The sequence below is a fragment of the Amblyomma mixtum genome, chromosome 1, assembly GCF_055824585.1.
Source record: "Amblyomma mixtum isolate Tamu chromosome 1, ASM5582458v1, whole genome shotgun sequence".
Classification (NCBI taxonomy): Eukaryota; Metazoa; Arthropoda; class Arachnida; order Ixodida; family Ixodidae; genus Amblyomma; species Amblyomma mixtum.
The window spans coordinates 5,281,052-5,305,901 of NC_143012.1; the positions used below are offsets into that span (position 1 = coordinate 5,281,052).

The following is a 24,850-nucleotide window of genomic DNA, read 5'->3' on the forward strand; positions in this document are numbered from 1 at the left end:
TGCGCGGATTCTACAGAAAACGCGTACAGGAAGGTCGAAAGGCATACTGATTCTGCATGACGTCATAACATCATGTGGAAAGAACGCGTATAACAGGAACATGCAAACAATACAAAAAGCATAGGTTAAATGTGTGGATGTTCATAAATTTTGATATTATAGGGAAGCCGTAGTTTCATAAACCCGTATGCATGGTTTTCGGTCAAGGCGTAAAGAAGGCGACGTACCTCAGGATAAGTTCGCTTACAGATATTGGCGTATGGTGGTTTTCGGAACACCCCTGTCTCGTTCTGATTTAACTGAGCAGGCTGGCCCTGCTGCCTTCGAAACACTGCACGTATTTCGGCCACGGCGAAAAACTTATATACCCATCAGCTTCGCTACGTCAGCGCGCAAGAAAGGAGAGATGATTGGCTGACGGCGCGCCGTCTCCCTCCGTAGGCTGAGCAGCTCCGGCGGCGCCCAAGAAGGAATGCACACGCCCAGCGCCCCCGCGTTATGCAAACAGCGCGAGACGGCTGTGCGCTGAGCGGCGGAGGCCGACGGCGACGACAGCTGCATCCAAGTGCCTCGATTATCGTCGCCGCCATTCGCATCTATAGAAGAGCGCGCGAGAATTGCAGCACCCCGCCGTTGGAGAGGAGCGTCTATGGCTCGTGCAGAGGAGCGGGAGGTGAAGAGGGGACCCATACGTCGACGGCTTTGCGAAGAAATCTCGCCCTGTTTTCGCCCGCTTCTCTCCACCCATCCTGTTCCTTTTGTCAGCAATTCGCAGCCTTCGAATCGCCTTCGGTTTGCCTACTGAGTGTCTGTCTTTTGTTCCTGCGAGCGAATACGTTTGAAATAGAACTGTGACCAGCGATGCTTGCTCGTGATAACCGCACGAATTCTTTCAAAAATGGCGCTGTCATGTTTATGCAGGTAAAGAAAATGAAAAAGAAATAAGAACTTGGGTTTTTGCTCAATGAGAGAGACAAGCTATATTTCAAGTGAGCCGCCAGCTAGTCCAGAAAAAGACACAGCAGAGTCGTTACAATTGATAACTAACTTTCGTCAGTGGCCCATAAAAAAGTTCCACCTCCAGTGCCTTCCATGAGCAATAAAAAGGACAACTTCCGGTCTCTATTACAGGGCGCCGCTTATTCCTCAACTTTTCTCTTGCAAAATTTTGAATCTGTGCTTAGCATAATATGAATGGAACACTTAACAAGGCCTAAAAAATATGCATTGGTGTCAACGATTGAGGATAACTCAAAATTCGGGGGAGTGCGCCGAATCGAATCTTTAAAATAAGCCGCACAGAAAGAAAAACATTTTTTTTTTCGTATCTTTGGTCTGTTCCTTTTGTATTATGGCTCTAGGTCGTTTTAAAGTCTGTGAATAAGCTTCATCATTAACATCGTCATCGTCCTGACTACGCGGCGCCACTGCAATATAAAGGCATCTCATATCTCTCCTATTAACTCTTTCCTGTGCCATCTGCAGCCGCCCTAACAACGCAAACTTGTTAATCCCATCCGTTCACCTAAATTTCGGCCGCACCCTTCTGCTCTTGCCTTCTCTTGACACGCAGACCGTTACTCTTAACTTTCAGCGGTTATATTATCATCACATTATATGCCCTACCCAAGACCATTTCTTCTTTATTTCGACTAGGAAGTATGGTGTCCCCCAGGGCTCCGTTTTAGGGCCCACATTATTCTTAATTTGCATAAATGACATTTCCACTGATATGACGCCTACGCTGAGGCTTTTTGCCGATGATCTAGTTATCTGTCGCTCCTTAGATTATTATGCTGGTTGCCTGAAGTTGCACTCTAATCTGCAGAAACTGGAGGAATAATGCCGAGCTTGGCAGGTGACCACTAACACAAAAAAGCTAACCTCATAAGATTTAGTAAGCGCGTCCAACTATTGTTCTGTAAGTACACAATTAACATCAAAGTGATAAAATCAGTAGACTCTTATAAGTACTTGGGTGTCTACGTAACCACGTACTTATCATGCACTGTTCGCATCGAAAACATGCTGGCCAGCACCTACAGAACACTCGGATTCATTTGTCGCCCGTTTGATAAAGCAAACAGGAACAAAAAGCTTCTTGCTTATCCTGCATTAGTCCGCTAAAAATTAGTCTATGCATCGTTCATATGGATTCCACACCATGTATATCTTATTAACAAGCTAGAAAGTGCAACACGCGTGTTTAGAATGGAGACGCCAATACGAAATTATAAAACGCAGAGAAGAAAAATAAAATGGCGGCGCAATAATTGGAGCTTGGGTTACGATGAGGTACAATTTTGCGAGCATTTCGGTTGCATCCAGGCAGCAAGTACAGCGACCAGCCAATATTATTGCCCTATTTTTTCAATTAAAACGAAATAAAGCTATATATGGCGCCCTGTCCCTACCTGGAAGAAAAAAGTCTCCCGCGCCAACACATGGTCATCGACGCTGCGAGTGTCTTGCCAATCTGCACTTTCTGCATCCAAAGCTGCCTTCTCTTCGGGCTGTTAGCAGTGGTTAAGAATACAGAAATACGCATCCAGATACACTGGACCCAAGACGATGCTGCGAACGCTGAACAGGAAAAAGTAGACAACCTTGCACACCAAGTTTCAAACACTAATGCGTCCCCCCCCCCCCCCCCCAGGTGCTCCTCTGACGCCCGCTCTGTTCTCCCCATCATCCTCTTTAAGGAAAAGTACACGTGCCCTCTATCCCCCATGCACTTTCCCCGTCCCTCGTAACTTATCGGGATTGGAGGTGGTATCTCTTAGAAGGACAAGGGCTGGGACGGCCCTTACTCCGTTGTTCAAGTGCTGGTGAGACCCTGAAGAAGACGCAGGACCGCCCCCTGACCGAGGTGTTCCACACCGGCTGCAGAGGTGGATGTTCGCACCTGTTGTGGACTTGTGCAGGGACAAAGGCTTCAAGGACAAGAACTTTGCATGAAGTGGAACTAACGGCGACAAGGGAGGAGTATTTCTCCAAGTGGCTGACCGGCAACAATAAGAGCAGGAGCCTTCTCCGGTTCCGGCATAAAAACACCTTACATAATTTCCTTTAGTATATCGCGAACACAGACTATGCCTTTATGCAAGTGTTCGAAATGAAAAAAAAAAATGCTTCCGCGCGCTGCCGATCCTTCTAACACTAGTTCGTGGCGCCGCCGCAGCGTGGTGTCGATTTCGTGAAAATCATAAATACCGACTAAAACCAACATTGATGTTATCACTTTTGCCAGAAATGTATTTGCCAGTCACTCGCATATGAGGAACGGCAGTTATTTCGATCGCACCCACAAGTACAGAAAACAGAGACGTCGTTGCCAGCATTGCAGTCGACGCTACATCGTATATGCCCTTATGACGTCACGCGAGGATTTCAGTGTGGCGGTCGCTGTCAGTGAAATTAGCCTCCGGGTCCTAATTTCCATATCTTTTTTTTTTTTTTTTGGGGGGGGGGGGGGGGAGTGATTTACAGCGCATCAAGGGCGCTCAGATTTTTGGAGATAGAATCATAGACCGTTGTATTACTTAACTAAGTGCAAAACTGCACTTCGTGGACGAACCATGTCATGGCCATTTTGGGCCACTCGTTTCTTGGAGTAATCCAAGCTGAGCCGCTTTCTTCGAAGCGTTTTGAAGCTCCTATCGCGTACTCTATACGGCTGGTCTCTCATTAAAAAGGGAATAGAAAATCATCTGAAATGTTAATAAGCATCTATGTTTTATACTCATTACATATGATACTTCTTCTTCCACGTCAGCTAGTGTTCACAACATTACTTTCGAGACGAGCTATCTTCAATTACAGCTGTACTTAACGCTGTTTCTCCGAAGTATAAAAAAAAGCTGAAATGTCAAGTAAGACCTAGAATGGAAACACGCCAGCTCACCATGACAAACGATGGGTTCGAACCAGCCGACGTTGCGCAGAAGTAAAAAAAGGAAGGTAGGATAAGAAAAGGCCAAAAGCCTCGACGTACGTAGCAGCCGTTGCGGGGTGAACTTCCAATCTTGGAAGCTTAACGAACAGTGTGCCCTCTCCGGCCAACTTCGCCGTCTCTATTTCGGTCTTGCCGACCCATTGCCTTTGCAAGCTTCAAACATTAATTCCGTAATGGCTGTACCAGGAACGGAGCGGCCCAGACTGGGCTGTTCAAAAAGAAACAACGGGGGATTCTGATTGCAGCCGAGATTTATCTGGTCGGGCCAAATGCGATTGCCTGTGGAACTGCGCTTGCTCAGGTCGCTGTTTTCTGGGAGGCAAGAGAAAACCAGGAAAAAAAAAAAACAGTGAAGAGGACTGTGTTGGGACTTCGCCCCAAAGACCTCTCATAGAATTAACCTACGCTTCTATATATTTTTTTTCCTGAACTATATTATGTTCCCCTTTACGGCCTACCCTTCCACTAGGCGGGTCTTTCGTTCTTCAGTTGCGCCTGGATCTTCCTACAGAACCCAGCGCATAGAACTTCAGTGCCAGTCTTACGTAGCGTGCACGCCGAAAGGAAACTGCATACTACGGTCTTCCGTAAGTTGACTTCGAGCTGGTAGTGAGGCCGGTAATGGGGGGGGGGGGGGGGGGGGAATAGGAAGGAAGGGGGAGGTGACTCTCTTGCTGCCTTAGCAGTTAAAGTCAAGAAATAGTCTTTAGTAGCGGGATAAGTTGAATCATCCGCGGCCAAAAGGTGGTATGCGATTACTGCATCAACCAGTAAACTCTCGGGGTCACGTAACAACTTGTCACGTGTACTGATCCGTAATGCTGATCCCGTGATCTTGTCGTGCAGATTTGCAGCGAACTCTACATCTGTTCTGTTTTTCATTTACATCGTGCATTTTCCCTCCAGTGTAGAGTACCAGTCCGGAATCTCGTTCTGGCTAGCCCCAGTTTACCTAGATCAGACGGGCGGCCACACCTTTCGAGCGATAACAAAGCGAGAGGGGACAGTTTTTTCTTTAGTGCTTTCCACCCCTGTCGCTCGTGCTGCGATCATCACATCCGTTGTAGACAGAGCGCCGCCATCTTTTTTAGGACAGCTGTGATACGTGCGGAAGCAAAATTTCGCATCAGACCAATTCTACACTTCAAACTCTCTTGCTTGCTTTACACGCCTTGTTCCTTACAGTGGCATCGCGCGCACGTATTTCACCTGACAGCAGAGATGACTTGATTCAGTAGAACGGCCGTGGTAGTTCAGTGGTTCTAGCTATCGGAGGATCAGCAAGAGGTTGCGGTATAGAACGCCTGGCACGGCTGCAGAATTTCTATGGAAGTGAAATGCAAAAAGCACATGTGTTCTGTGGTTCTAGTGTGCGTTTGAAAACCCCGGGTGGTTTAAATGATTACAAAGCCCCCCCCCCCCCCCCCCCCCTCTAGTCAGCACCTTTCTCCCTCTCTCTGTTTACTTCATTCCCTTCTTTATCAGGTGCTGGCCCAGCGCCGGACAGTCACTGCGTCTTCCTTTTCCTTAGGAAATGTTTCAGTTGCGTTCAGTTCCTTATTGCACCTGTCAACTCGCCCATCTCTTTCTCCCCTCTCTCCCCCCTCTCCCTGTCTTTCCTCAGACGCCGACGGAGTACGAGGCCGAGTACAACCTGATGCGGAGCGGCGAGTACTCCCGCTTCCACGGCTACGCGTACGACGGCATCTGGGCGCTGGCGCTCTCCATCCACGCGGTCATCGTGCGGCTGCGCGCCAACGACACGCGCATCTCCGAGTTCGACTACCGCAAGGCGTCCTGGGGACGCCTCTTCAAGGAGGCGCTCAACGAGACAAACTTCATCGGCGTCACGGTACGAGTGCCACCTCCCCACCGCTGTGCTTTGCATCTTGCATTGACAGTTGGCATTCCCATGTATATAAGAAAATATGAGGGTTTATGTTGTATAACTAACTAATTAGCTAAAGGAAAGCAGGTAATGCGTCCGGGTAGGGAAAAAGAAGGAGGTTAAGACGGAGGGGGAAGATCCTTGGTGTGTCATGCTCAACCTTTCTTGCTCATTGCGTCTATTTAAGGAGGTGCAGCTTGACCTCCGACGTAAAATCTCTGACTGGGGATGGTAGCAATGGGGCCTTTGCTTAAGAATATCTAGTGTTATTAGGTCTAGAATTGCGGGGGTTTCTTTCTGTGGGAAACACAGTTATTGCATCGCATTACTGTTACCTTTTACTGCGAACGATAGCTGCCAACAGCGCATGCGCAGATGCCCTTGAGGAGCCAGGTGCGCCCGCATCTGGCCCACACTTGGTTGTTGTTGTTGTTAGTAGCTATTGATTAATAAAAATAAAAATGGAAGTAAAAGATGTTGCTGGCCGCGCCATCTGCCATCGAAGCCTGAAGCACCTGATCTGCGACTAGCGAGAATAAAAGGGCACAGAGAAGGAAAGAAAGGGGGGTGCGATAAAAGAAAGGATAGGGGTGGGGCGGCCATATACACTATGTACAAATACAGGATATGGAAATAGAAATATATCCTCTTCGGGGCTCTCTGCTCATGAGCGGTAGGAGAACCGCAGCAGTGGTGTACAGCACTGCTATCCTAAATCTGTTCAGAATGTAGATTCAGTGACTGAATACGTTAACCTTTAGAAGGCAGTTATAGAGGTCAAACAGAAAAGTCAGCAAGAATGTAGGGAGGGTGGGAAGGAGGAAAAGAAAGGGGGATTGAAGGCAGAGGGAAAGGGAAATAAAGCACAAGTCCATCGTTTTTGCGCAGGGCCCCGTCCGCTTCTTTCGTAACGAACGCAAGGGCCAGGTTCTGCTGAAGCAGTTTCAAAGTGAGTTTCCTTTTCACTTTTACTTTCATTCCTTTTCTATCACTGGGCTCGCCAACGCTTTGTCGTTGGTTAAGCGACAGATTTCGTATCCTTCTACTGGTCATTGTTAACACATCCAACGCCTACACGACGATATCAGTGCTTAAGAACTACACCATGTGGTGGTGGTGGTTAAAAACTTTAATCAAAGAGAGCTTGAGGGTTAAAAAAAAATAACCCTGCTGCATGGTCGGTATCCTTAGTCCGGGACACCGCATAACGAGGCCCCGTCTCGCGCCCGCTTGACCAGAGCCCTTTGGGACTCCAGTGTGGAGCAGTTGAGGAGGGCAGTCTCCCATGCCTCTCGGGTGGGGGTGGGGGAAGGGGGAAGGTGAGGATTCCGAGTACATGCCCACACCATGTGAAAGATATCGCAGATCTCTCCACAGTGCGGGCAGCGGCCATCTGTGTTCGGATCGAAGTGTTTTGCTATTGCAGGACAGAGAAGGGTTCCTGTCTGCAGGCGCCGCAGAGTTCGCTCCTCCGCCTTACTCAGCCCCTTGGCAGGTGCCGGGTAGAGACGGTGGCTGTCGCAATAATAAATTAGGATTTCGCGGAACCGCAGAAGCGGTTTATGAGCTTCTGAGCCATGAGAGCTAGGATGAGGAGCCCGGTGTGTGAGCGCTCGGGCGGCCGCATCAGCGGCCTCATTGCCTCGTAGACCCTGGTGGCCAGGAGCCCAGATCACTTTTGTGCGAGTTGGATCGGCGAGAGCGCGTCTTAGAATTTGCGAGGCCAGAGGTGATATTTCGCCTGCAAGATAATGTTCACAGGCCCGGCGAGAGTCTGTGATAACCGTTTTCGATTTTGGATCGGCGGCAGCGAGAGCTATTGCGACTTCCTCCGCTCGTGTTGAATTTGGGGCCCGAAAAGATAGCCCATCGACATTCATTCCCCGGTGAACTACGGCAGCCGTGAAGAATCCTGTGGGCGACGGCCCTGTGATGTCCACGTAATAGACGCCCTCTTTATAGCCATATTGCCTCTCAAGCGTGCGAACCCGCGCTTGTCGTCTGCCTTCATGTGAAGCCATGTCCATGTTACGCGGAAGCGGAGCGACCAAGAGCATGTGGCGCCACAGCACCGCAGCGCCTACGATATGAGAGAAACCGCAGTTATTTGCTTCCTAATAACTGTCTTCTTCTTAACTGAGCTGAACCACTTCGCTCAGCTGTTAATCGCTCTCCGCTTTCTGAAAGAAAATTTGCTGACCGCTGAAAAAGTTGTGCGCTGCCGAAAGACTTGTATACCTTCAGTGCCATTTTATTTGGAAACCTCAGCTGACTGATACAAAACCTTTTTCTTAAATCTATGTCATTTGCGTCTCCTTTCTTATTTCGTTTCCAGTGCAAAAAAAAAAATTATATGCGACCCCGTGTATTGCAGTCGAACTGGGACAGTAGAGGCCTTCTCTGACTCTTACTAGAATTTTTTTTTCTTATTCAGACCACAATAGATCCCACTAAGTGTCCGAAATCGTATCTCGAAACACGAATGGAGTCTAGCTGCTTTGCGCGACCCAACGTTAGCCTGCTTATGTGCACATTACTGCCTTCTAAAAGAGTTGTCATTTCATAAAAAATGTGCCACGCCTTCATTCCTTGAAGTTTGCGAGTGACTTTCTTTGGCTTTTTCGTGTCGTGTGATTTTTGCAACGAGCTGCTGCTTCTGATATATTTTGTGGGATTGCCAGAATTAAGAAGGTACAAACGACCAGCAAGTGTAAGCGTCTCCACGCCTTCAGCAGACCACGTCATTTTAGTCAAGCACACCAAAAAATGGCTTCTTAACTGCGTAAGAACTTAACATTTGGCGCCTATCTCGTCGTTGAGAGTAGATGTACGCATAGAATGTGTTGCAAGAAAAGCTTAGTGCTTTCTAGGTCAGCTCATAGATGGCGGTATGCACACTCGAGTGGTCAAACTTCTGGCTGCTGACAGAACACCCGCCTTCAACCGCTTCTGCTCGAACTATAAACAGACGCGCATTGTCTTCCATTCGCGGAATGAGGAGTCTCCACCACCAGCCGCTTTAAGTGGACAGCTCCCATGGCTTTCTTCGCTACTGCTGGTGTTTTCAACGACGGCATGTTCAGCTAGTTCTTTTTTTTTTTTTAGTGCTGGCCAAAAGACTCATCGTCTCTGGCTCCTTTATCTCTTTTCGCTGTTTAATAGCACTCGCCCATATTTCAGCGGCCTTAGCAAACATCCGCGGCGAAGAATGAACAGACGAAAGATGAGGACGACTTCAAGAACACAGCGCGGGAGGCTACCAGTTAAAACACGGGGTGCGAAAGGTTGCGGCATTGGCTGACTGGTTTAAGGAATTTGGAAATAAAACTAATATGTTTGCGCCGCCACTGGTTAAAATCCTTTCCGGGTTTATGCAACAGTAATGTTCGTTTTTTTTTCTTCACTACAACGGAAAGTTTCGCAATGTTTCGGGAAAGTTGTGCTTCGTGATTGTCTTCATGTTTGCCCTCATGTTCGGCTGCAGGTTCGAAGCGGTTTCCGGATGATGTTAGCCTTAGCTTGCCGAAAATGGGAGCTATAAGCATTTCGTGCTTAAAATTTATGGGACAAATGCCGTGGGCATAGTGTCTGTGATGATGCCAGGTAGCAATTAAACGTAACTTATTCTTGTTTGCTGCAATTCAGTATTCTCTTTCCTGAAGCCCTATGATTGGCACCAAAACGCTGTTGCAGAAAACCAAGAAGTGAAGATAGGCGAGTTCGACTGCCTTACGGATTCCCTTGACATGTCCAAGGGTGCTTCCGTCATCTGGAGAGGTAAGCTTCCCCGTGATATAGCATTGACTGTGTCGCTTTTGAGGGCTGAAACCTGTATTTGTTGAGCCTCTCATCAACCTTACGTGCACTTCCTGTTGGCCTGGACTGACATTCTCTCTGCAGTATGCCAACAACTCATCAAAATCAGCACCGATATTGGCAAGCCGAAATAGCTTGATTGAGGCACAACTAAATGAAAGCTAATTCTCTACACTAAGATTCTTTCCTAGCATCACTATGATTATTTTAGTGGCTTTTACTCATTTTATTAAGTGACTCAGTAGAGAGCCTTATCAAAGAGATTTCCACTTCGCTTATTTGTGAGCGTGTCAGTTGTCTGCATCATGATATTAACTTTTTCTATCATTGATACACCAATAAATGTGCGCGTAGTAGTTACGGCCACTGTGTTTATCTGGAGCTCCCCGTATTTATTGATCTTATCCGCCCTTAAGACGTACACACCGGTGTCTGAACTGGATGCTATACTGCCGAAGCTGAGCTTTGGATTCGCCTTCAAGCCTTTTAAGAGAGGACAGAAAAAGAGCCTTTATCTCACAAGTCATCAGTTCCCAAATGAACGTGGCGCACCGTGACAGATTTATTTCTTTTCGTGGTCTAGTAAGAGTAGCTAGCGAGGACATTCCTTGCAGTGAGTGGTTACTAGATGAAGATCATCATGTTGAATATGTTCCGAATCACAGCAATTCTAAGATGAAGCGGTCTAAACCAACAGGCTGATCACTGCGGGAGTAGATATCAACTGCAATATATTTCTGTCCGCATTCAAATGCATGCACGTCACTTTCTAAACAGAATAAAGTGCGAACGTAGCTAACGGGTATGACAGCAATGTGAACATAGATTAGTATCATGACGCTTAACGCACAGTAAGGACCCCGTCCATTTATATCATCAACCACTCAATAGATAGTTAAACCATAATTTTTGCTGGAATCCTCGATGGTGGAGCCCATGGTGGCGATAGAAGCAACAATGCTGGGGATGCTGGAACACCTTGTGAGCATAGTGGGAAAGGTGATGGCCCCGCTTGAACCAGTAGTTGTGATAATGAAAACAGCTGTGGTGACATTAAACGTACAAAAAGTGATACTGACCAGCATCACTGGGGGCGCTCTGGGTGGAAGTCACAGTAGGACACCACGTTCAATGAGGCTGAGCTTTCTTTTTCATATTCATTACAGAACATAAAAGAAAGATCTTCGTGTCCCAATGAAGCTTTTCAGTGGAGTCGTCTTTTGCTTTGCCTCAAAACCCGCACAAAGCCGTACTTTTCACCGTCTTTAGCTCTTTTAGAGCAAAACGCAGCCTCGTGCGCTTGGTGCGCCAGCCTACGTGTGCTTGGTGCGCTTGGTGTGCCAGCCTGCTGGACGCACATCGTCAATTCTCACTGCGCGCTTATAAGCAGACGATCGAGAAGCCCATACATTTGTGGCTGGTCTAAAAGTTCACTTAGGGACCGCCGATGCACTCAACCCCATGAACACGATAATTAGAGTCATGTGCATTCCTTTGCCCGCTCTAGGTGGCACTGACGCCCCGAAAGACCGGACGCTGATCAGGACAATGCAGACAAGGGTGAACCTGACCATCTACACCAGCCTCTGCATCTGCAGCGTGCTGGGAATCATACTCGCCTCCGTGTTCCTCGTTATCAACATCAAGTTCCGGAACCAAAGGTTTGTCCACTCAGATTTTCAAATGGCCCGCACACTGTCGAAGCTTTCCTTGTTTCACACCAGGTCTCGGTATTATGCCACTGTCAGCCGTATCGGTATTATTTCTTATTTTTTGTACAAACCGCAGCCCCTATGAAGCTATGAGGACTGAATAGCTGATAAAAACTAATTTAACGATACAGAGAAGATTATTCCGGAGATTAGATTCCAGCACTCAGTCATGCATCGGAAAACGAGAACAAAAATAAAAATGGGCAAATTTAACAATGTAGCCCTTAGCGGCGCGAGCCTCCCCACTCCCTCCAGTTAAACTGCATCCCCATCCCTCTCGTAGCGGCGTTGCATGAGCGGTGGTAGCGGCGGTTGCTGCCGCAGTTGCGCTATCAGCGCGATCTCGAAACGTCAGTGGTCAAAGATTAATGCTTCCCACATATCCCTGGTTTTTCAGCTCTGCCAGTGAAGTAGCGCTTTCACACTGAAAACCGACTTTGCAATGATTCTACTCTTGCACTGCATCGCCGGAGAGCATTTCTATTGAAAAAAATTGGAGGACAAGTCTGTGATACAAGGCCTCTGCATGCGCACACAGGTACATCAAGATGTCCAGCCCTTACCTGAACAACCTAATCATCGTGGGCTGCATCCTCACCTACACCAGCGTCATCCTGCTGGGCATGGACTCGGGAATCACCGGGGTCTCGCACTTCCCGTACATATGCGCGGTCAGTCCACTCCTCTGTGATTTCGTACGAGTGCCGTATGTGCGTCTCTCATGATGTCTGTGTCGTTCACGCCGCGTCGCTTTTTCGGCCAATTATTATTACTTCGATGCATGGACCATTTAAACGCACTCAGCGAACAAACTAGCAAAACGCAGTAAAGAACGCGGCATGCAAATGCAAATAATAATAGTTTTTTCTTCCTTTATATATTTGTTTGTTTTCTTGTTTGTTTCTTAGTGTGCGATACCCTCGGACTACAAGGTATTTGGTTTGGCAGAATTCCCAAAGCAACAGGGTCTCCTCTTGAGTCTTGGAGAGGGGTGCTTAGAGATCCTCGATGCTACAAGTATCTTTAGTTTGAGGAGGAGTCTCATGTTAACCCCTGAGGGCCTCGGTAACCTCATAGGCGTCATAAGTGCCCAGTTATAGCGGTCAGAAGCAGAAAATTTGGCCTGGGAACTTTTGGCGCAGCCTGTACAGTGCAGGGTAGGAAGCAATAGAAGAAAAGCAGTAATCACAATACGTGCAGTAATCATAATACGTACGTAAGTGCAAAAAATACGAAAATGAAATGAATATTTCAAAAGAAGAGTAAACCCGATTAAAACAATAATACAAGTACGAAGACAAAACAGAAACTAAAGGTGGAAGAGAGGCACGATTCAATTGTAACACAATGAAAAGTTTGCTCTGTAAGTTCGCGATAACTGAAATCGTATTTTGCTAGCTATTTTTGAAGACAACGGGGTTTTCAACGCTTTCTAGTAATGGCGATAGTGTTTTTCTCGAACTTTGTTGATGATTTGGTGAAACTCCTTCTTGTCAGGTATAAGACAAGATTCTGACGGTCACTGAGAATGCCTAGGTAAAAAAGTCCAAAATGTTTCGGAATCGCATACGGGCTGTTTATTCATTAAAGGAGCGAAGAGAATGGTTAGTGACCGCTAAGATGTTCCGTATTTCAAGCTCTGCATGATTTAGGAACAAATTAATGCGAGAGCCTGACTGCTACAATGAGGTATGCTTACACTCTAAAGGATGGTTTGGCCACTAAGAAATAAATGAAGCGGATTGAATTCATTAGATTCGTTGTCCTCATTAGTGATATAACTGACTTTCACCATGTATTTCCTGTGAAATTAGCCTATCCGCCAACGCACTAAGCTGTACCCACCTGCCAGTTTCTCTGCAGAATAATTGGAACTTCAAAATTTTCCTAAAATTTTGGGCAATATTGGGCAATCTGGGGCAATCTTGCTGCATTATTTTAGGACGTCAGCTCATTTCCTGCCTACGGTGCTTCATCTGACTTCTTTCCAGCAGAATTTGCAGCATTGATTTTTATGTCAAAATTGATCATGGGCCCAAGGCAGCTTTGCAGTATGGATAAGTAAATACATCACATTACTTGTGACATCTTTGCATCGCTAAGCAGTAGAGTTCCTTGTGATATATGGAGACATGGCAATAGCGTCTGATTATTCACTTCAATCCCCAACTCTTCACACAGAGGTTAGCTGTTTGCAGATTTGTTTAACGAAGATTGTTCTCCAACGCTGCAAGGAGCAGAATTTAACGTTCAGATGAGGTCCACAAAACGCATTTGTTTTTTGTGTGTGGAATGCTAAAATTTTCTACGTTTCTGTAACGATAGGATTAGCCACCAGCTACAGCTGTTGATTTTCCGTCCCAAAGATGGACACAAAGTGAGGGAGTTTTCAGATGGACCCGCCAGAGTGACCCAGCCAAGTACATAGCTTTTCCAAAGGACAAATGCTTGGAAAATGTGCGACCATGTCCTTCATAAAACTAGTTCCACTTTACAAAACGTGCAAAAAGAAACAAAATTTCATGCAGCTTTTTCGCGGTAAGCCGTTTAAAAAACCTCTCGCCTCCTTTCCGCAGGCACGGGCCTGGGTCCTCATGTCTGGCTTCACGCTTGCGTTCGGCGCCATGTTCAGTAAAACGTGGCGCGTGCACGCTATCTTCACGAACATAAAGCTCAACAAGAAGGTGAGTGCGGACGTCTCCCATTACCGTCTGCGTCAACTGCGTCCCCAAGGAATAAAACTCCCAATCTCCCCCATCCCCTTCTGCCTCCCCACACCCCGACGCGTTTCCAGACTGCTGTTTTGGCCGTATTATGCCATTACGCAACTCGGCTGGCAGTTCCTCTTAAGTGGCTTAGGCAACGGCTCTGGAGCGAGCGTTCGCATTGTTCAGTAGACGCCGAAAATGCACCTAAGTGCCTCGCAACAGCTTGAGTGATGGCTAAAGAAGAGCTCCAACGACATCAATGTGTGCATACTTGCACGAATAAGGAGAGATCGTACGCCAGAAGGCGCCACGGAAAGCGCGAAGATGTGGCAACAGGAGAGAGGTGTCGCTGGGTGCGAGAAAAAGCGCGCTGTCGTTCTCATTTTCCATGTTTTCGTTAAAAGTTGGCTTGGCTTTTTCATTCCTTGTAATCACATTATGAAACACCGACTGTCGTTGGTCGGCTTTATATGGCATGCCATAGCTCAGGGCCGAAAGTCAAGTGCCTTGCATAGAAAAACAGGGGACATGAATAATTGAGACCGAAATATCGAGAAAAATAATGAGCAAATAACTGAGGGAGAGGAGTGGAGTGAATGTGCGAGCGGTGCGATGTGAGTGACGAATACATGAAATTCGAAGGATAAAAATTTCTCAGGGAGGCGCGAAGATTCCGGTGCGTTTGCTCAACAGCGAATAATAAGCTATCACTCAACGTACATTCTTCCGTCACCCGCCATAATGACGAATCTGAAATTGAAAACGGCCGTACATCAAGGCTATGCCTGCACCTCTCGTCTCCGGTATCCGCGTTTCACAACAGGTGGTCGGCGATTTTGCCCTTTTACTCTGTACTTGCTAGCCAGATGACACTGCTCTTCTTGCTGCAGGTGATCAAGGACTATAAACTGTTCATGGTGGTCGGGGTGTTTCTGATGCTTGACGTCATCATCCTGACCACGTGGCAGATCCTGGATCCCTTCTACCGCGAGGCGCGCCGCGGGCAACCTGTGGTGAGCACCCCGTTTTGTATCGCACACTTAAATTCTCATTTCCACGGAGTCTTTTTGTCTAACGAAGTCTGGAGTCTTTGCTGCGCTGTCCCGATGGCTGGCCGGAATAATGCTGTGTGTACACGCCAGGAAGAACAGACGTTTATGAACATTTAGTAGGATTGTAAAAATGTAATTCCAGGGATTTAACATCCTGAAGCAACGCACAGGCTATGAGGGGACGTCAGCGTATTCTGGATTAATTCCGGTGCACCGAATTCTTTTGTGGGTGCTGACATCGCTTTTGCCTCCAGCGAAATTAGAGCACGCGACGCTGTGATCAGACGCCAACTCCAAGCCAATGAGGCAACGCGGCGGGTTCGGACTAGGATTTTGGAAGCAAAATATTACCAAAATAAATTTGCAACCACTATGAATATGCAGCGGGCTACAGTCAAAATATACGGGACTAAGACAGCTTCCTAAAATTAAAGCAACTATCGACAAAAATTTTAGGTAGAAAACGAAATTTTTAAAGGATTTCCAGGAAAGCAGCTTATATACAGCTAGCGAAAATGGCGGTCCGAGCTCCGGTCCTCAACCCAACGATCTCGCGACGTGCGCTGGCGGTGCGGCTGCGGCCGCTGCCCATCTTCCTCTTTACGATCACCTGGTTGAAGGCGAAGCCATCCTGGCTAGTCAGGGACACAACACCCACGGGTCATAGTGTTACGAAGCAGATGACGAAGAAACGGGCTGTGACGAGGGGCAGAGTGCTCGCGCTAGGCCCGCAGCCATTAAAATCATATTTCATCGGTCATCATGTCGTTCTGTTCCTTGGCTTCATGGCGTCAGACGTGACACATGAACAGTTTCGCGGCTACGTCGGCGTTGATCTGTCGCAGGTATCACGGGGTCGACAATGTAGTTGTACTTGGGGAGAAGTTTGAAGGAGAGGCCGGGGGAGGTAGACGGCACGCGAAGCCAGACGAGAGAGCCGGGTAGAAAACTGTCAGCAGTTTGGGTGGTGTCGAAGCTGAATTTTCGACACCTCTGCTCGCCGGACATTAACGACCGAGTGAGCTGACGGCACTCCTCAGCATGCTTGGAAACCTATGAAACGGCGGTGCGCTCAGACTAGTCAGGTCGGTAAGTACAGTGGCGAGCGATGAGGAAAGTTCTCGCCCATAGAGAAGAAAAAACGGCGAGAAGCCTGTGATGGGGGGGGGGGGGGGGGGGGGGGGGGTTGTAGTCATAGGTGATGAAGGACAGGATCTTGTCCCAGTCGGAATAGTCGGAAGACACGTACATCAACAACATATCGCCCAATGTGCTGTTAAACCGTTCCATCAAACCGTTAGTCTGCGGATGGTAGGCCGTGGCGGTATGGTGAGTGATCGTACGTTGTTTGAGAAGGATCGGACAGAAAGACGCGCCCACAGTCGCCTAGCAGTTCCCGGGGTGCTCCATGGCGAACATTTAAGTGATGCAAGATGCAAGAGGCAACGTGTGGTGCCGTAGCAGCAGGAAGAGCCGCGGTTTGCCAGCAGCAGTGTACGGAAGGGGGGACGTAGAGGCCAATTCCAACGGGGTCAAAAGGACCCGGAATGGCAAGGGAGAGGCTGCATCAAGCCGACTGAGTGTGAGGAGCGTGCTTGCGACGTTGACAGTCAGGCACCAGCGGACGTATTTGCGGACGTAGGTGAACATACCGCGCCAATAATAGCGAAGACGGAGTCGTGTGCATGTTTTAAAGGCACCACTATGTGCAGACTGCGGGTCATTGTGAAATAGGCCGCAGAATGTTGACCGCAAATGGGCAGGGATGACAAGCAACCACTTCCGGCCGGTATAGGAGACCGTCGCGAATGGCGTAGTGAGCAGCCTGGCAGCGTAGGGCACGAGGCACGGATGCTGCCGAGGAATTGGAGTGAAAACCTACAAGAAAAGCTATCTAGGGGTCCTTTTGTTGCTCGCTGCCCATGGTGTGCGTTAACAACGACAGCGAAGCGCAACTGACTTGCGAGTGAAGACAGCGTTAGGCGGCAGTGGAGAGAGGGACAAAGTGTCGGCGTCGTTTTATATTCGGCCGGAGCGATAGATGATACGAATGTCGTATTCTTGTAGGCGTAGGGCCCAGCGAGTGAGGTAGCCTGTAGGGTCTTTCAAGGAGGGCAGCCAACACAGGGAATGATGGTCCGTGGCGATGTCGATAGGGCGGCCTTACGTAAACGTAAGGGCGAAACTTTCCGATCGCCGAAACAATGGCCAAGCGCTCTTTCTCGGTGTCTGAGCAGTTGGATTCTGGTTTTGTCAGGGTACGGCTCACGTAATCAACGACGTACTCGTGAAATCTGGGTTTACGTTGCGTAAGCACAGCACCGAGGCCAACGCCACTTTTGTCGGAGTGAATTTCGGTGGGAGCAGTGGAATCGAAGTTTCGTAAAATGGGAGGTTCTGTGAGCAGCCGGCGTAAGGTGATGAATGCGTCGGCGCAGTCAGGCGACCAACCGGACAGGTTGTTAAGTGGCGCGATGGTAGAGGCAAAATTTCGGATGAAACGTCGAAAGTAAGAACACAGGCCGAGAAAGCTGCGAAGTTCCTTCAGAGTCGACAGCCTGGGGAACTCAGCGAAGGCACGATGTTTGGCTGGGTCAGGAAGCATGCCGTCCTTAGAAACGACGTGATCCAAAATTGTCAGTTTTCGGGCGCCAAATCGACTTTTTGAGATTAAGTTGGAGCCCCGCTGCAGTTAAACGTGTCAACACTTGCTCCAAGCGGTGAAGGTGCGTCTGAAAATCAGGTGCGAAGACGACAGTGTCGTCTAAGTAGCACAGGTATGCTGTCTACTTCCAGCCGCGTAAAATGATGGGGTCCATCATGCGCTCGAAAGTCGCTGGGGCATTACAGAGACCGAAAGGCAGGATGTTAAATTTCTACAGGCCATCTAGTGTCACAGAAACTGTCTTGGCACGATCAGCCTCCGCCACAGAGACCTGCCAATACCCTGATCGAATGTCTTAATATGAAAAGAATTACGCGCCCTGGAGGCAGTCAAGGGCGTCATCGATTCGCGGCAGCGGACAAACGTCTTTGCGGATGATCTTGTTAAGGCGCCGATAATCGACGCAAAACCGTATGGTGCCATCTTTTTTCTTCACTAGAACGACAGGAGAAGCCCACGGACTACTGGATGGTTGAATTACGCCTCGTTCAAGCATGTCGTCTACCTGAGTGTTGGTAATCTGGCTTTCGGCTGCCGAAGCGCGGTACGGGCGTTGACGAAGCGGCAAGTGGACTCCGGTGTCGATCTCGTGGGTCACGGTAGCCGTGCGACCCAGTCGGTTTGAGCTGCGTCGAAAGAAGAGCGAAACGTGTCCAGTAGGTGAAGAAGTCGGGCGCATTATGATGTGGCAAGACTGGCGTCGTCGGAATTAGCAAAGGCGTCGTCTGCGGCCGAAGCGGGAGATGCGGGCAGAGTAAAAGAATGAGTAAGAAGATATTATCATTCCGCGCAACGATCGGGTTCGAGCAAAGAGTCGACGAGCTGAATAAGGCCGAGGCATTCGCCGCGGAGAAATATGCAGGGGCTCAGAAAAGGGTTCGAGATCGGGATGAGGCTGCAGCCGTTGTGAACAGTGAGCACAGCGAATGGCAGAGGCAGACGATGACGAGAGATGAAAACGTCGGATAGTGCAAAGACGACGGCGCCGTCAGATTTAGTGAATCAGGACACAGGGACGGAAACGGATGAGCATGGTGGAATCTCGATGTCGGCAGCCACAGACAGTTTCCTCCACGAAGATGATGTATCAGGCGAGGCAGCACTGCTCGGAAGAAGTTCGAGCTCAGCACAAGCGCAGTCTATGAGGGCCTCATTTTGGGAGAGAAAGCCTCAACCTAAAATAATGTCATGCGAGCACTATGAGAGAACGACGAACTCGACAGTATATAAAAAACCGTGAATTATGATGAATCTGGCAGTGCAGGCGGCCAAAGGCAAGACTCGCTGCGCATTAGCTGTATGAAGCGAAAATCTGGATAGCGGCGTCATCACTTTGCGAAGTTTGCGGCACAGTTTCTCATTCATTATGTAAACAGGTTCGCCAGTATCGACAAGGGCCAAAGCGGTGAGGCCCTCCACAGAAACGTCAAGGACATTGGCTGGGGACAAACGAGACCTTAAACCTGCCGCCGAATACACACTTCTTGCCTCGAGAACTACGGCAACTAGTTTGCCTGGGGCGTAAGGGGCAGTGGCGAAAACTAGTGGTGCCGCAGGGATGGCAAATGGCGGCGAACATACGGACGGCGACCGGATACATCAAGCTGTTCGGCAGATGACGGACGTGGCGGTGGCTGTGGGGGCTGTGGTGCCGTGTAGACGTAGGTTCGGTGGGTCATTCACGGGTGGTAGAATACGACGGCGAAAGAGACACGCAACGTGACCAGGGACACCACATGCATAACAAGTGAGAAGGTTGTCACGGGTGCGCCAAGGATTGACACGAGCAGGTGGTGGCCGGTCTGAAAGGCAGGCGGTGGCGTCGGATGATAGAACGGGACAAACGCGTCGGCCCTTTGTCTTCGGACGGCATCGGCTTCTGTGAGCGGTGCCGCAACAATAGCCGGCGGACGAACAGGTGGTAGCGCTTCGGACACTTGCTCGCGAATCACAGTTTGGAGCGTCGGAGCCAGGTTGGAGGGAGGTCCCTGAACGCCATGAAGAAGTGACAGCTGTCGAGCCACCTCCTCACGCACTAAGTTTTTGACCTGGCCAAGCAGCGAGCTGTGAGTTGTCGGCACAGTGAGGCTGGAAAGCTAGTGAGGCTGCACGGAAGGTGATGGCACCAAAATGCGCTGCTTGCGGCGCTCATCGTAGTTCTGACACAGGGTAAATACATCGGCAACCATGGTAGGGTTCCGGGCGATAAGCATCTTGAATGCTTCAGCTTCGATGCCTTTCAGGAGGTGCTTGATCCGGTCCGCCTCGGACATAGACCAGTCCACCCTTGTGCAGAGGTTGATGACATCCTCGATGTAGCTAGTGAACAATTCAACCTGCAACTGGGCTATCACTCGCAGGCGCTGTTCGGTGCGCAGCTTGCGTGCTGCAGGGCGCCCAAAGATATCGGAAAAGGCGCGTTGAAAGATCGGCCAGGTGGTAAAGTCTGCTTCGTGGTTTCTGTGCTATAGGCTGGCCACGTCCGACAGGTAAACCACCACGTTGTTCGGCTTCATGGCGTCGTCCCGCCGGTTGTGGCCATTTACCCGCTCGTAGGAGGCAAGCCAATCCTCCACGTCGTGGTCATCGGACCCGCTAAAGATGGCTGAGTCCCACTGTCGGAGAACGCCAGGGCAAACGACGGTCGTAGGTAAAGGGGCAGAAGACGCTTGCGTCGGCGGGCGTAGTTGACGTCATAGTTCTGCTGCGAAACTCCAGCACATAGGCCAAAGACTGTACCCAGCACAGCTCCACCAAACTGTAACAGGATTTCCAGGGAAACAGCCTGAAGACGGCTAGCGAAAATGGCGGTTCGAGCTCCGGTTCTCAACCCAAGGATTTCCAGGGAAACAGCCTAAGGACAGCTAGCGAAAATGACGGCCCGAGCTCTGGTCCTCAACCCAAGGATCTCGGGCCGTGCGCTGGTGGTGCGGCTGCCACCGATGCCCATCTTCCTCTTTACAAAGTAATCATTGTCAGCTAGAGACAAGGCCGCAGTGGCCCCAATCAGGGCAATTTATTTATAGTTATGAAACATAATGGTGTATAAAAATGTGAATTATATGTAATGTTAATATTTCTCTACTTCTTGAATTTATTTACTTGTAAATTCAGCCCTTCTGAAGTCGTCACTCGTGTGGTGCTGCCCGTACAGCACATTAAAATTTTCTTCGCAGCAGCTGTAACAAATTCGAGTTTTATAGGGGTAACGTGCATGTGCTTCTCTATTGCACCTGAGCGCCAGCACTCCCGAAGCGTGGCAGAGGCAATTAATTGCATGCTTTGCTGAACAACTACATAAATATTTGCCGTTCATTTCCCCTGAATATCATTTACGTGCTCATCTTTTTCTAAGTTATTATCCTGCACTGGAACGCGTAAGCTTGCCTGCACTCTCGAGAGTAAGCAGGGCCGGTCTAGGCAGATAAATTTGACCCAACCTGCAAGAAACTGTACCCTTAAGCTGCTTTCAAACTCCGGCGCTAAGCTCAGCTCAAACTCTGTACTCTTCGCTTGCTCCGAGTCTTCAGTTTAGTGAGTTGACAAAGCTTAAACCTGACAAGTATGCGCGAAGAGCGATCGAAAAAGTGCCACAGCTGGCTAGGTTACGGAAGACGTCTCATTAAAGCTGTCCTTGAAGATGCTAGCAGGTCATCTGACCCGACGGCTAGGGGCCAGACAGCGGCGTCTACATAAAAGAGAAGCCGGTACAGTTTTTCGCATGTGATTAACTTCTGTTCCGAAACAGTATTCTGCTCTACAGAATGCAGCCTTGGAATCAAGCGGCCACTGTTTCTGTTAGGGTAAAATAAGGACCAAAGTGAGCGGCCAAAGAAGAATGCAAACACAGTCATCAGAAAGGAAAGGTGTAGGTCATTTTTTTCTTTACTCTGTTCTTCACTAATGAATTGTTTTTTGTTTTTTTTTGTGCGTGTTCAATTTGTGTCTGTCCGAAAGATGAACTGGAAAATAAAAATGAGGCGAGGGCGCTGAGCACCGGGGATGCAAGTTTCTTTTACTTCGGGCAAGGACAGTAAAGGCAGTCACAGAGGGGTAGGAGGGATTGGGGCGGGGATTGTAGTCTGTTACAGACAGCGTCTTCGCTTCGGCGGACGCTGTTGTTCTGACGCGCGCTTTCTCTTTAACTCTTTCATCTGATATCTTCGAGCTCTCCTTTATCTGCACGTGGCAGCGGTTGTGGCTCAGCTCGAGCCAGTCGACAGGCCCGTGCGATTTCCTTTTCATCCTTCCTTCAGTGGCAACAACAACAACAGGCAGTCACAGGAAGTCACAGTCAGCCCACAAGCAGAAAACTGTCGTTTACGTGTATAAAATGGTTATCAGGCCAGTTGACCCCCTCCGCCCCTCCCCATAATTAGCTACGCCACTTGTAAAAATATACATAACAAATAAAAGCATGAGGTTCATTTCGAAAGGGATAAACAGGTGAACTAAATGAAGTGAACTAAAACGATGAACTAAATGCCTTTTGGCTCGGCTCTCCAGACCGGATGGAAAAAATTAATGTGTATATGCATGTACATCTTACCTGATTCTCTCGAAAATAACTCAAATAAAATGAAATGAGTATGTGACCTCTAGAACACTCGAGGTGCTTTTAAGTTTGGCTGAAGGCGGTATGTCAAAGCATCTAGTGGAGCCAATGCACGAATTGCCTAGTTTTCAACATCCCTAGTGCACATTTATTTTTCACTCGTTTTTCACTGCCCACTTTCTCGTCTTTTAGTTCGTGACGATACTTTCTTATATTTGAAGAAATTCTGTTGGTTGTTATACGTACGATCAAGATAACATGTAGCGTTTAGTTTAAATAATGCGTCCTAATTGCGCACAATTATCTCAAGATATAACCGACGTGGCTGGTGGCCAGCGGTAGCCCGGTTTCGACCGTTGTTTGCTTGCTTGCGCGTCGGCGGCCAACTATTGCCAGTGGTTGGTTGTTTCTCTTTTGCCAACCACTAGTCGACACAGTAGTTGTCCAGCCGTTGCCCGACACTGGCCCGAGTTTATTCGGCCGAGTTCGTTGGCTACCAACCCAAGGCCGGCCACTTACCGACTACCGGCCATTGGCCAATTTCTTCTGGTTACAGCAGTCATTTGCAGCAATGTCATAGCGGTCACAACTAACTTCTCTGTGTTCGTCATCGCCTGTCTGCCTCGAATATGCTTGTTACGTTTTCCTTGATCCTTTTCCGCTCAGTTTGTCTTTTCCCGGAAGCGGATTCCACGGAGAATACTTCCACTGAAATTGTAACGGTGGATCATTTTCAGCAAGATTACACTTGGATTTCAGACCCGGAAAGTGCCGTCTCATACTGTTCACACTGGAATCCACTTTGGAATCCTCCTGGAAGTGTTCCCGTTACAATCAGTCCTGGAAGAACGTAGTAATTTTTTCAAAGGAGTTTTTTCTGGAGTCCTAAATAAAAGGCAAGTCTTGGAGGCGAAATGCTGTTTACAAAATGCATAAGAACCATCAGCGCCGGGGAGGCTTTTTCTCACTGTTCTAAGGCATAATGTTTATTTTGCCTCGATCTGAGCAACATAACTTCCAGACTCACGCTTTTCCCGGTCTGAAAACGCCGTTCTTGTTCTCGCGAATGATCGAAGCGGTCGTTGCTTCGTGCAAGGAACCGAGAAGCCTCAAAGCCGACAGCTGAGCCACGGGTTATGAAGAGAGCTCTCGCCAGTGCGTTATAGATAAGCGAGTTATAGGTTCTCGCCCACTAAAAAGAAAGAAAAGCTGGGGGGGGGGGGGGGGTGTTGTAAGCACCCTCCGCGTGACCTTTTCCAAGAGAACAGCCCTCGCTTCGCTTCGGCCTGAGAGATGGACCTGGGCGCGAAAGCGGAGCGGCCGCAACTTTTCAATTAGACGGCGCCGCCGCCTCTGCTGACTCAAACCGAGTCTCTCGCTGCAGCTCTTTTCTTCTCGCGGGAAGAGCCGAGCCAAGTCAAGCCAAGCCGGGGCCGAGTCGACTGAGCCCTCAATCATCCACGCGCCACTTGTTCGCTTCGCGATTGCGCGCGCCCGTGTTCGGTGAACGCGTGTGTCTCTGTACGGCACCCGACATTCGTGAGTTAGCTGCAGCGCTGACGAGGGCGCAGAGCGTCCGCGAGATGGCGGCACCATCGCTGATTGGTTCATTAAGCGCGAAAACGTATTCAGCGCCGCGAACGGCTGCTGGCTTCCCTCTTTACCTTACCGGAAATTGAAGGAGCTGCAAGCTGAGATTAGTATTATTATAACTGTTTTATTAGTACGCTTATTAGTAGCATACCAGTAGATTACATTACAGCTGTATATTGCAGTACCTTATTAGTAGTGCTCATATAGTTACGAATAGTATTACTTCTTAGCACCGGTTAGAGGTATATTTGAAGTGCGTAAAAGCACATCACCGCCTAGGCTTGGCTAAAGCAGTCATGAAGCGTCGCTAGTGGCAACGTAACAGCAGCAGCAGCCGTGCGTTTGAAACAGACAACGAGCTGTGCTAAAGATAGAAGCACTCCCTAATCGCGAAAGACTGCTTGCGGGTAACTGCTGCATAAGAAAGAAGTGGTTCTCAGAGTTGGGCCTTTCAAGACAGGGGAAATAAATGTAGAGAAAATATCGACAGCAACAATGATATCCCAGATCTTGATTCGTCTGCTTCATGTGCATGCGTCATAGTTGGAGCTTATATTCTGAGTTACAAAGTTGAGAGCAGCACCGCTTCCGCGGCAAGCGATTGTCATACTCGACTGTCACCAAGCGGCTAAAATATCTGTTCTTGATGCGCAGGTAAGCATAAAACTAAGAGCTAAAATTACACGAAAGCTTTCAACACTGGACAAGTGCCTCCAAGCTCGAACAGGATTTTCAGAACAAGAGCCATTCATTTTATTTTTTAATACCATTGATATCATTTTAGATTAGGCTTGCGCCCAATTGTTGCACCGTGTACATTAGGTGAATTACCGGATCACAAGCCTCATGTATTTTTGAACGTAATAATGCAATAATCCCTGCTTTATAAGTTACTTTGCAATAACA

At 48.6% G+C, this 24,850-nt stretch overlaps 1 protein-coding gene across 5 annotated transcripts in view; it reads left to right on the forward strand.

Moving 5' to 3' along the window:
* GABA-B-R2 (gamma-aminobutyric acid type B receptor subunit 2) overlaps positions 1-24,850 on the forward strand; it is a 327,602-nt gene that overhangs the window by 275,225 nt on the left and 27,527 nt on the right. For all 5 annotated transcript variants that reach the window (XM_089580255.1, XM_089580488.1, XM_089580333.1 and 2 more), the window contains exons 7-13: positions 5,580-5,807; positions 6,732-6,792; positions 9,537-9,620; positions 11,167-11,320; positions 11,910-12,042; positions 13,948-14,055; positions 14,970-15,092. In XM_089580255.1, the coding sequence (XP_089436381.1) occupies positions 5,580-5,807; positions 6,732-6,792; positions 9,537-9,620; positions 11,167-11,320; positions 11,910-12,042; positions 13,948-14,055; positions 14,970-15,092 (891 nt within the window). The remainder of the gene's footprint in view (positions 1-5,579; positions 5,808-6,731; positions 6,793-9,536; positions 9,621-11,166; positions 11,321-11,909; positions 12,043-13,947; positions 14,056-14,969; positions 15,093-24,850) is intronic.